Genomic DNA, 13,621 nt, shown 5'->3' with positions numbered 1-13,621 from the left:
ACAGATAAGGGCAGCACAAATAGTCTCAGGTTTGTTTAATCTGTGGGAGAGTATCACATAGCTGCTGAAGGAACTGAACTGGAAGACTCTTGAAGATAGATATAAACAATTCTGAGAAAGTCTATTAACAAAGTTTCAAGAACCAGCTTTAAATGACTACTCTAAGAACATACTAATACTCCCTATGTATTGCTCACATAGGGATCATGAAGATAAGATTCGAATAATTACTGCATGCACAGAGGTATTCGGGCCATCATTCTTCCTGCTCTCTATACATGAATGGAACAGGAAGAAACCCTAATAACTGATACAGTGGGATGTACCCTCCACCATGCACATCATGGTCATTTGCAGGGTGTAGATGTAGATGCAGATATAGGCCAGTGTAACAACGTTCATAATTCATCTGACCAGCAGAAACATTTCAATTGATCTGCATTCCAATCTCAATGGTCTCGTGTCTGCTGGAGTTGTAATTGATCATGTCATTAGGTCAACTTAGGAACAACTAAGGGGTGACAGCTACAGAGTCCCACATTCAACATAGTGCTCTGTAACACTTGAGCCTGCACCACCATTGTACTCTGTCATCAAATCTGACACACTTTGCCACTTACCTCTACATTCTGTGATCAGGCACCAATGTCCAACACTTTCTCATCTATCCCTGGTTTGACCATTCTTCAACCAGTTTCCACATATCCCCAAAACAACCAAACACCTTCACCATTTCTAAAGTGCTCATTCCTAGGGACTGGGCCATGACAATCTGGTCTTTGTCAAAGTCACTTATATCAATGGATTTTCCTATTTGTGGCCTTTATCATCACAAGAATAATGGCTGATTTGTGTCTACTCCACTTACATAGTTTCCTTATTGTCTTTTGTGCCCACAGTGCTACCAGGCAACATTTAGTCTTACTATGAGCAGCGATCATTATGTTTAGGCTCGTCAGTGCACATTCTCTATGTCAGACATAGAGGAAATCAATTTGATTCACTTTCTCTAGACTTTTGGAGGGTATCTGATTCAGTACCTTTGGGATCGCTTACTAGGTTTGCATCTGGATCAAAAATTGCCTAACAGGCAGGATGTAGCCCATTATTCTGGATGGAGAGTTGTGTACAGACACTAAAGTAGTATCTAATGTACCCTAGGAAGGTGTAATAGATTCATTACTGAAACTTCCTGGGAGATTAAAACTGTGTGCCGGACCGAGACTCGATTTCAGGACCTTTGCCTTTCGCGGACAAGTGCTCTACCATATGAGCTACCCAGTCACGACTCACGCCCTGTCCTCACAGCTTTACTTCTGCCAGTATCTCATTTCCTACCTTCCAAACTTTACAGAAGCTCTCCTGCAAACCTTGCAGAGCTAGCACTCCTGAAAGAAAGGATATTGCGGAGACATGGCTTAGCCACAGCCTGGGGGATGTTTCCAGAATGAGATTTTCACTCTGCAGTTGTGTGTGCGCTGATATGAAACTTCCTGGCAGATTAAAACTGTGTGCCAGACCGATACTCGAATTGGGGACCTTTGCCTTTCGCGGGCAAAGGTCCCGAATTTGAGTCTCGGTCCAGCACACAGTTTTAATCTGCCAGGAAGTTTCATATCAGCGCACACTCTGCTGCAGAGTGAAAATCTCATTCTAGAGTCATTGCTCTTAAGGTTATGCATCAATGTTTTAACAGGTAGTGTGCACAGGTAACTCAGGCTCTTTGGAGGTGATGGGGTTATCTATGAGGAAATACTTTTGTATCACAATTATAGTAATTTCCTGTTAAATCACCACAAAATATGACCCTGGTACAAAGACTGACAGCTACCTTATGCAGAGAAATGCAGAGATGTGCACTACACAAACTGTAAAATTGTGGTATTCTTTGGTAGAAGGGCAATGAATCCCTGCTAGATTCAGTTATGTCGAACATAACAAATATTGAATGTACATTAATTTATGATAGCATATGTTACAAAATATATTCCTATTGACTAATGTAGAACCTTTTGAAAAATCTGTTATGATAAGACAGGTGAAAATGCTAGGTTTTTCATCAAATTCAACATACACTTTTCATTCCAGTGTCCTTCTCATAGCCAACGGAGTTGAATGTTGGGTGACTGAATACTGATCAGACTGCTAAATAGCAAAAACACATTTTATTGACTTCCCACTGTGATACACAGTTAAGAAAGAAATCTTCAAGTTATTGGAGATGCAGCATCTGTGCTTGTTTTACGAACCACCTGGACATTCGGATTTGGTGTCTTACAAAGTCACTAATAATCTAAACAAGTACAGCTGGGTAGAAATTTTAACTATTCAGTCTCATAACTGTTGTGTTGACACTCTTGGAGGGGTAGATGGTGCACTTTTACACAGCATTACAGTTCAACATAATACATAATCACTATGCATTTGTACACACTTGCACCATCATTGAACGCAGTCTGGAAAAATTCAGGATTGTGCTTCTTGACCCTAAGATTTTAAAGTGATTTTAACCTCATCCATGAAGAAAGCATATGGGGACTGTAATGTATGTGAGCAATGTGCAGCATGGGATGAAGAAATCTGGTAATGCAGAAACGTATATCACAGATAAACTGCACAGTCGCTGGCACAGATGCCAAGTGAGGACATGCTGATGAAGTGATTCAAAGAGACAGATATGTTAAGCATTTGTAATCAACAACGAAACCTGGATTTTTAAAATAATGGGTCAAGAAACAAAACCATGATTTTTCCCAAACTGGTTTTGATGCTTTGTTCAGCAAAGGCACAAATGTGTAGAAATGCATGGTGAGTATGTTGAATGGTAGTTTGTTTAGAGGATAGTTCAGCATACGATCTGTACTAATTCCACTGTTATATATTCACTATTAATTTTTTTTGACACAATACTATTACTTTTTGATCCAACCTCATATAATTGTTTTCAGTAGGTCTATGGTTGCACTGAAGGGTAAGCTTACTAGTAATGCCTGTGAAATAAATTTACATGACTATTTTCATTCATTGTTGAAGAAGGCCCCGGCTTTTCTCAGCAGGACATTAACTCATTCGAGATGAAAAGACAAGACAGAAAACGTCCATGTTTTGATGACCATCGGAGTAAAGTACCTGGTCTTCCTTGGTGTCCTTAACCATAGAATCTAAGTATTATTTAGCCATTGTTGCCTCTTCTGGGAAAACAATAAACAGCACAGCAGTGAAAGTCTATTTGTGAGCAAAATACAAAACCATGTTGACAACCATTCATGATTTATAAGTGTCCGTTCTCACATTCATCTGGATTGTTTTGTATGCCAAATAAAGATGCATAGACCTACCACATTACAAGAATCTTTGTGCTATTGTTTACAAGGCCTGTGTGAGTAAAGTATCACGTACTGCTGTAGTTGCTAAAAATAAATCATTATGTTAAACGTATTTCATAAATAATTTCATAATCCTTGCATAATCTATTCCTTCTTGCTTTTTAGGAGACGAATCATGTTGTACTGCTGGTGGGCTATGGTGTAGATGATGAGACTAATGAGAAATATTGGATAGTAAAGAACAGCTGGGGAGAGGAATGGGGTGAAAATGGATACTTCAGAATCATTCGTGGCGTCAATGAGGTCGGCATTGAAAGTCTGCCTTTTGAAGCCACGCCCATCCCTTGAGCTACTAGTGCCAAATTTGTCACTAAAAGCATTTACTAGCAAAAGATTGAGCCTGTAAGTTGTGTTTCACACTGTTTTATATTTATGCAGCAAATGGTCTTTTCAATAACAATGTGTTCATCTGAAAATGTGATAAGCATTCGGTTGCAAATGTAAGAGTTTTACATATTCACTTTAATTTCAAAATGGATGTTTTCAGTGTACTGTGGTCTTTTGTAGCTTCAAACAGAGTTTTGCTAATTGATGATACAAAAGTTCAGAAACATTAAACATATATGTTTGCTGCTTGAACATAAAAATTAAAAAACATCAATAATTAGACAAATAAAGCAGAACATGCCAAAGTGTTTAACAGATGCAAAATGTAAAATTTAGAGACTTCAAGTGGTATGAGAAAATAAAGAATTGATTACAAAAAGCGGAGATTATTTGTAGTGTGAATTCCTCTTTCTCATGTAAATAAGAAGTGCAACAGACTTTTAAATTGTTCAGTTTCTGAAACTAGCTAAGAATGTGGTGTGTATGCAAGTGTGTGTGTGTGTGTGTGTGTGTGTGTGTGTGTGTGTGTGACAGAAAATCTTATTTATTTATTGGACTTAATCATAGACTTTTTACTGTGACTCAGTACCATACCTGAAGCATGCCAAAGTAGAAAACAGGACCGCTTTCATGACTACAGATGAGCATTAAAAGCCTTGTTTCCGTTTAGATTGATGTAATAAATGCAGAAATATATTGTTTTACTCATCTTCAGTCTTGTTAAATAACTGAAATATGGGGTGATAGTGTTTCTGCTAAGTGTTGCATGTTTTTTTATAAAATTCTCTCTGTGTTCCAGCAGTGTGAGATTTGAGTAATAACATGAGGTTTTAGATGTTAGCACCATTTTCACAGACAAAGTCATGTCTCACACTAGCAGGTGAGACATGTAGAAACCTGTCAGTAGGAACTTGACAAGCATTTCATTTTGTCTGCTCTACCTCCTAACACAAATTCATTTGAAACTGAACAGTATTTAACTCCCACTCCATCTCTAGGAATTCGCTTACTGAAAAGAAAAGCCACAGGCTTTGATTCTATAGAAACCCCAACACACACACACACACACACACACACACACACAGAGAGAGAGAGAGAGAGAGAGAGAGAGAGAGAGAGAGAGAGAGAGAAAGAGAAATATCCAGGCATATGGCCTTTGCCTATTATTCTGTGTCTTACTATGTATCATAAACTTAGTAATGTATTTTTAAGAAATCAACTTTCTCTTTTATGTTAGGAGCAACAAATCAAAAAGAATAAATAATTGTTTTGTACACTTAATCACACAACGTGATCAGTGCATACAATTCCCTGAAGTGCACTATAGTAGGAAGTATTATGCCCAGCGAGTTTTCTCTCTTGTGCCTCGAAATCTTTTTGATAATCATGAAATGGAATCTTTTGATGCAATGAGAAGCCCTTATTTCCTTCACTCATGACACTGTTTTGTGCCAGCTGTACTAAAATCTACATCCAAATTTCTAAGTACGGCATTTATAGTTTCACTTACTACAGTGTAAATATGTTTCATAGTAATACTTTGTCAAACCTGTATAAGAATAAATCTGCCTGCAGCAGTCAGCTTCAGAGAACGTCTTCTATGTAAATCAGAGAAAAGACTAAAATGAATAGGAAGGTAGTTTAAAATTTTATGAGATGTCATTTTATTTACTTTTTTAGTATGTGTTGTTTTTTTTTAATGTCTGAAAGGTTTAGCGAATGATTCATCAAGCTGTATGCCTTAACTTTTGCAGAATCAGAAAGATCATATCTGATAAAAATCCCATCATCCACACCAGACCTGCCAAAATAAAACAAATTTTATCATGTGTTAATGTTCCCCTCACAAAGAAATTAAAAAAAAAAACTCATCTCTGAAATTCAGGCCAGGTTACCTCCATCAAATATCTGGAGTCCTGAGTTCGACTCTTGATCCAGCACACTTGCAAGAAGTTTCTTATGTGAAACTGAATGAAAAGGTGGCGGTTTGTTCCAACAAAAATGTAATAGTTGCTGTGTCCTGCTACCAGGGCATGTGAGTGTGAGTGTGAGTGCAGCAAGTGTGGTGTCACCATGCATGTGCAACTGAATCGGCTGCCAACTGTATCAGCATGGGCCACCCACTGGAGTCCTCCTGTGGGAGTAGGGTGCAGCACGGCACAGTCTCCGCCGCACCATCTGCTGGTGACTTGCACATATGTATGCATAGAGTAGCGCTGACTGACCTCTCTCTGTGTTATTCTAATTTGTATCTCTCACATCAGTGTGCCGTGTCTTGTGGAGTCCCAAGAGGATATTTTTGTCATGGTTCAGAGATTATGAATAAAGCCATATTTGTGCGACTTGGATTGGTTTTGTGTATTGCTTGGTTACTACACAACTGGTGATGAGTTTGGAATGGTTTCTGCATGTGCGATCTTTAAGTGTGGTTTCATCGGGTTTATTCATCACGGATGCTGTGCTACCAGCATATTTTGACTGTGACCACTTTGTCGACTTCCATTCCACTGGTACATCTACTCACTTTTCCTCTGTATGATAATTCACCCAAGGATTGGATAGTTTATAGAAAAAGACTTGGACAGCATTTTTTGGCTTTCAGTGTGACAAGCTCGAATTTGTGCAAAGCCTTCTTCCTCTTGTGGATTCCACCTAAGATGTATCAATTAATGTGTCAGGTTGCCCCTTTTCAGTAACCAGCTGCTCTTACTTTTGATCAAATGTACAGTTTATTGTCCAGCTACCACTGCAAATGAACACTTCATAGTGGCACGAGTTGAATTCCACCAATGTCGCAAGAAACCAAACCTGTCACACAGGCCTGGGCAGCTGAACTTCACGATCTTAGCCGTAAGTTTCAGTTCATTACTGAGGCTCATAATGACTTATGCAGACTCTATGGTGTGTGGTGGAATTATCTGTTTAGCTATGGACAAGGAAATGCGCCAGAAGGCTCTACTCTATGAAACCACTGAAACCATAACCCCCCCCCCCCCTCGCTTCCCCACTGTCTGAAGTTTTGCAAATAGCACACTCTTTTGTGGTTTCTCAGGCAGCAGGTGACCAAATTGAAGCATGGGGTGATGTAGCAGTAGTGTCACAAGATGTGCCCACTAGGATGTCGGACAGCTCGCACAAGGAAGTGGCATTGGCAGCGGTAAACAAGTGGGCCCATCACCAAGCTCCAAGGCCAGCCTTAGCAGCCACAACCTCCGCAGCACCAGCATCAGTGTTCTCTGTTTCCATCTTGTCCTTTCTGGTTTGTCCAGCAAAAATATTCAGAGTGCCCTAAGCACTGAACCACCTGCAATGCTTGCCAGAAGCAAGGCCACATCGCCGCCATATGTTGTTCACTGCAGGTTGCTCAGGATATAGACATGGATGTAAACTGCATCGCTCCAATGATAGTAACTTCTTCCAAGCTCTTTATTGAGTTAAGTGTTTTTTGCCAAGTGTTTTGGCTACAGTTTGACACAGGTGCTGCAGTGACATTACTGATTTCTCCAACCTATGTTAGTTTAGGCTAGCTGTCGTTGATAGCTGTCACATGGAAGCTGGTCAGTTATAACAAACAATTAGCTGTTGGAACAATTTATGACATCTGCCTCTTACAAGTCATAGGTTTCTTCCATTACATTTTTGGCGGTAGCTGATATCAGTGTTGAGAATTTGTTCCGGACGGACGCAGTTCAGGCATTTGGATTTACTACCACCAACGCAGTTCACTTTGTGTCTGATCAGGTACCATATTCTCAATTGGAAACACCATGTGGGAAGTTTTCAGACTTGTTTTGGAAGATATAGGGTGTGCTACGAATATTTCTGCTCCTGTTTCTTTGAAATCCATAGCTCGAACTCATTTTTGTCACGTGCATCCTATTCCTCTTGCCCCAAAAGATCAAGTGAAAGCAGAATTTGACAGATTTCGGTCCCTAGGGGTGGTACAACATGTTGTGGCTAGTGAATGGTCATTTCCGCTGATTGTAGTTCAGAAGCTAAGGGGGAAACTTTGCTTTTGTGGTGACTTCAGTACTGCTGTCAATGCACAGTCAGTTGAGGATACATATCATTTCCCACACCAGGAGCAACTATTGGCGGAAATATTAGGTGGCCAGCACTGTTGTAAAATTGATTTGATACACATTTTGGTCTCTATCAATATTTGCACCTCCCTTGATTTTTAGAGCAATTGACTCTGCTTGTCCTCGGTTGGATTAATTATCTGGATGATATTGTTGTCATGAGCTTCTTCGTGGCCAGTCACTTGAAAAATTTGTGCACTTTGTTTCCTGTCTTACAATCCATGGGCTTACAGCATAACCTCATGAAACCTCTTTTTTTTAAAAAAAAAAAAAAACCTTCTACTGCTTATTTGAGGATTGAGGTCTCATGGGATGACGTTCACTCTCTGCCAGAGCATATCTGCACTGTTACATCTATGCCTTGCCCCTTGTCCATGAAGTAGCTTCAGGCCTTCCTAGTGAAGATAGCCGGTCGGGGGGTGGCCACATTGACCCACCCATTCCATGCCTTGTTAGGCAATAATGAACCTTTCTGATGGAGCCCAGATTGCGAACATGCTTTTCAAATGTTGAAATCCGAACTCCTCTCGGCCCCTTATTTAGCTACATTCTCTACGGACCAGCATATGGTTTTGGTGGCTGACTCCTCACAGTATGGCCTTGGCATGGTCCTAGCACACCAATATGCTGGCAGGTCTGAATGACTGGTTGCTTTCGCCTCTAAATCTCTCAATCTGGCCCAGCAGCATTACTCTAGGTGGAAAAAGAAGCTCTTGTCATCTATTCTCCCGAGAAATTTCATGATTTTTTTTTATGTCTCCAAGTTTCACCTTATTACTGACCATAAACCCTTTGTTGCCATGCTTAACTTCCTTGCCTAAAAACGCAGCACACTGCCTACAACACTGGATGCGGTTCTTGTCTTGCTACAATTATGAAATCCATTTTTGGCCTGTGTCTAAACATGCCAATGCGGAGGTGTTGTCCCTCATTCCTATGGGTCCTCATCTCTTCTCTGATCATGAATAATTGCTTTGCTTCAATCTTGATACTGAAAAACAGGCCACTGTCGAGGGTTTCCCATTTACGAGCTCAAGCATAGCAGCTGCTGCTGCTGTCAGCCCAGTTCTCCACCAGGTGGTTCGGTTTGTTCAACAGGTCTGGCCAGATAAACCACTGTATGGCCTCTCTGTTTTTGACGGTGTTTTGCTGTTGTCCACCAAAGACCTCTCTTCCAGAGAAGTCATTCTTGCCACATTACAGTGTGAGGTTCTACACCTTCTCCATCAGGGCCATTGGGGAGTTTCACGCACTAAACTGTTAGCTAGGAGACATGTTTTTCGGCCAGGCATTGATGTCGGAACTGTCCATTCTGTCGCGGCTTGTGAGCAGTGCGCCCAAGAACAGGGAGGTCCCAGGGCGTCCACATCCTGCTGGCCTGCATGGGAACATAGTCATGAAGACTTTGCAGGTCTGTTCCCGAATTCCTATTGGCTCTTGGCTGTGGGTGCAGTTGCTTTACATTCTCCTGTGTGTGCTGACATCAGCTGAGGTCACAATTTGCATGCTTTTGAGGGTTTTTTTTTTTTTTTTTTTTTTTTTGAGGAGTTGCCTTGTACCTTAGTTTTGATAATGGCCCCATTTCTTTTTTCACACCATTTAATTGATATGTCCCTTCAATCAAATGGTGAGGAGGAACAACTAGTGTGTACATTCAAGTCCCAAATGAAAAAGTTTGTTGTGAATTCTCTGCTGGATGACGCCCTTCTCCATTTTCTGAGCATGAGCACCTAACGCTACACGCCTATGAGGGATTGGAGCCCGGCTGAGTTGCTTCATGGCCAGCAGCCACACACGTTCTTCCACCTTCTGCAGCCTACGCCACACCTGGCATTGGCAATTTGTCTGGCAACTTTGTGCCAGGATCGCCAGTGTCAGTTAGTGGATTTTACCACTGGCCCAAGTGGATACCAGGGACTTTTGTCTCCCACCGGGGATGTCATCTCTGTGATGTCTGTATGGCCGGTGGACTGGTGGCTCACCACTTTGATCAGGTGGGCCTCCAGTCACCGCCGGAAGCTACCAGTTCATGGGCGCAGCCCACCCCACTGCCCTCCGCCTCGAGCCCATTGTTGCCTACCTTGGAGGCATCCACATCCAATTGGCACCTCCTCCAATGGTGGTGACCTAGGTTTTCAGCTTCCTAGCACCGTGCACTGGTCCATCTCTGGCCTCTGGTCCACTGTCACAGACTGCTGTTTCAGCTGGGCCACCTCCACCAGCTACCTCTCCATCTTCATCACACCCATCGCCACTGGTGGATCCAGACCCATCTCCTCCACACTGGGACCTGCCTGCTGATGTTGAGGTGATGGCACCCTCCTCTTCAGTACTGTCATTAGTCACTGTGCAGGCCCAAGGCAAGCCCACATCCCTGCACATTCTAGCCCTATACTTTGGTGCCCACTCAGGACATCATCCCACCCCCCACCATCAGCACCAGTTCCACCACTCTGGAACCGATGGATGTCTTTCTCATAGGGCCACCAGCATCTCCTCCACTGCCTGGGCACCCACTTCACATGAGGGAGAGATGTGCTGTATCCTGCTATGTATGCTGTGTATGAGTGTGAGTGTCACAGTACATGTGAGCTTCAATCGGCTGCCAATTGTATCAACACTTCTGGCCACCTGTGGGAGGTGTGCACATGGCGCAGTGTCCACCAAGCCATCTAATACCAACTCGCGCATAATTATATACCGGGTGATCAAAAAGACAGTATAAATTTGAAAACTGAATAAATCACAGCATAATGTAGATAGAGGGGTGCAAATTGACACACATGCTTGGAATGACATGGGGTTTTATTAGAACCAAAAAAATACAAAAGTTCAAAAAATGTCTGACAGATCTGATCAGAATAGCAATAATTAGCATAACAAAGTAAGACAAAGCAAAAATGATGTTCTTTACAGGAAATGCTCAATATGTCCACCATCATTCCTCAACAATAGCTGTAGTCGAGGAACAATGTTGTGAACAGCACTATAAAGCATGTCTAGAGTTATGGTGAGGCATTGGCGTCGGATGTTGTCTTTCAGCATCCCTAGGATGTCGGTCAATCACAATACACTTGCAACTTCAGGTAACCCCAAAGCCAATAATCACACGGACTGAGGTCTGGGGACCTGGGAGGCCAAGCATGACGAAAGTGACGGCTGAGCACATGACCATCACCAAATGATGCGCGCAAGAGATCTTTCACACATCTAGCAATATGGGGTGGAGCGCCATCCTGCATAAACATCGTACGTTCCAGCAGGTGTTTATCAGCCAGGCTGGGGACGATGTGATTCTGTAACATATCGGCGTACCTCTCACCCATCACGGTAGCAGTTACAAAACCAGAATCACACATTTCCTCGAAGAAAAAAGGCCCGATAACGGTAGATATGGTAAATCCAACCCATACTGTGACTTTCTCGTCGTGCAATGGAGTTTCCACGACAGTTCCAGGATTTTCGGTAGCCCAAATTCTGCAGTTGTTGGCGTTGACAGACCCTCGGAGCGTTAAATGAGCTTCGTCAGTCCATAAGACGTTACTCAACCAATCATCATCTTCTGCCATCTTTTGAAACGCCCACACCGCAAATGCCCTCCGCTTCACTAAATCGCCAGGTAACAGTTCATGATGCCAATGGATTTTGTACAGATAGCATTGGAGGGTACGCCTCAGTGCCAATCAAACAGTAGTGTATGGAATGCCGGTGCGACTGCACGAGCGCTGACTTTTCCATGCATAGACGAACTCACTACAGTCTCCCTTTCTTACTGAACTGTGTCAGCAGCATTACGCCTTGTGCTCGGTCGGCCACTACGGGGTCTATCGTCTAAACAACCCATGGCTTCGAACTTCGAAATCATTCTTGCCACAGCTGCATTTGTCAACGGACCTTTACCCGTTCGAATCCCCTTCCTATGGCGATAGGATCATAACGCTGAACTAGCACATGCTCCATTCTGATAATACAGCTTCACTAAAAGCACCTTTTCAGGTAATGTCAACATGCTGCAACTGCTGGCGCATCTGATTCTCTCTCTCATTACAGCTCCTTTTATACACGACTGTCATGCGCAGTCACTGATGTTTTGCTGTCCAGCACCATCTGTCGGACATTTTGTGAACTTTTTTTTTTTTTTTTTGTTCTAATAAAACCCCATGTCATTCCAAGCATGTGTGTCAGAGAGGTAAAAATTATCTACATTATTCTGTGGTTTATTAAGTTTTCAAATTTATACTGACGTTTCGATCACCCGATATGCGTGTGTGCGTGTGCGTGTGTGTGTGTGTGAGAGAGAGAGAGAGAGAGAGAGAGAGAGAGAGAGAGAGAGAGAGAGAGAGAGAGAGAGGGGGGGGGGGGGGGGGGGAGAAGCACCAACTGATCTCTCTCTCTCTCTGAGTTATTCTAGTTTGTATCTCTCACATCAGTGTGCTATGTCTTGTGGAGTCCCGAGAAGCTATTTCATTATAGTCAATAGATTATGAATAAAGGTTGGATCAGTTTTGTGTATTACTTGGTTACTAAAATAATAAAAATCAACACAAGAATAATGAAAATTAAATAAAAATGAAATAGGAGTGCATGTTGTCACTCAGTACACCAGCACATATACCAGATCTCTCACCGACTGAAAACATCTTTTCAAGACTTGTCAAGAGACTGCATGGCACCACTTGCTCACCACTACAATAGATTAATTCTGGTACAGAGTTGAAATTATGTACCCGTATCTGTCATCCAAGCTCCGTTCAACTCCGTGCCTAGAAGCATTAGATCCATTGTTGCTGCCAGATGTTACAGCTGTGTGTTCTGAATTTGTACATGCATACCCCCAAATTTAATCAACTATTTCTTGTACTATACTGTGTATGTCCAATAAATAAAATTTAATTATTTTCCATCCTTCCTACTATTAGCAGTTTTAATGTTCAACTTGCGTATTAAGTGACATTACATAAAAGTTATTTCTTAATTAATTAAGTTTTATTTTACAGTCAGATTCCTGCTGTACCAAGGTAAGTCAGGGCAGTAATGGGAAAGGTGAAGTCTTGTATTATCCTGCAGAAAAATAATGTCACAGTGACCTCTACAATAAGCCACAGCCACCCACCTTATGACATCAGAAAAATATTATGTCTGCTGTCCAAATTACCAGCTATTCAAACCACAAGTGGTCATGTTGTTACACAATGACAATCCATAGCATCACATCTCTGATTCCATAAGACAGTGACAAATGCACTCTGGCACCTTTCATACTCCTTGGATCGTATGCTTCACACTAATCTGATGTTTGTTGCCATCTTCATCGTGTTGCAATTTTAGTGGTGAGCAGTGTAATTCCAAACACTGACTGCATCCTTAAAGGAACAGGAAATATACGTCCCTTGGCTCGTGAATCTAGTTCAGGTGAGCCCTGGTTTAATATGGCACATCTATTAGTAATCACAAAAGGTCGGTCCAACCCAAATTGTTCTAACAGGTAAAAAATAAATTACAGTACCTCTTTGCCTCTAAACAATTCTTGAAATCTAATTCTCTACGATAAGCCACACAACAATTACATAAAATGACTCACATAAAACAGCGAAATACAGTACTGCACTCTAGCTACATCAAAGAAGCAGTGACTGATTTAAATTCTTCCTTAACATGTAACAGTAACATCTAATTGTTACAAACAGCAGTATCTGTCTCCTTTCAAACTAATACTGATTGGTTTTGTCCATTATGATTTTATTGTTTTAGTCTCTCGGAAATAGATTTAAATTGCGCACACCTTGTTTTTGCTTCAAATAGTAATTACTTTGAGTGTCAAATCTT

At 41.7% G+C, this 13,621-nt stretch overlaps 1 protein-coding gene across 1 annotated transcript in view; it reads left to right on the top strand.

Moving 5' to 3' along the window:
• Positions 1–4,027, top strand: part of LOC126236904 (dipeptidyl peptidase 1-like) — an 82,712-nt gene extending 78,685 nt beyond the window's left edge. Inside the window, exon 10 of the mRNA XM_049946554.1 lies at positions 3,492–4,027. Coding sequence (XP_049802511.1) covers positions 3,492–3,674 — 183 coding nt within the window. The 3' untranslated portion in view covers positions 3,675–4,027. The remainder of the gene's footprint in view (positions 1–3,491) is intronic.
• The last annotated feature ends 9,594 nt before the right edge of the window (positions 4,028–13,621 follow it).

The sequence above is a fragment of the Schistocerca nitens genome, chromosome 1 (genome assembly GCF_023898315.1).
Source record: "Schistocerca nitens isolate TAMUIC-IGC-003100 chromosome 1, iqSchNite1.1, whole genome shotgun sequence".
Lineage (NCBI taxonomy): Eukaryota > Metazoa > Arthropoda > Insecta > Orthoptera > Acrididae > Schistocerca > Schistocerca nitens.
This window is presented reverse-complemented; position numbering and strand designations above follow the sequence as displayed.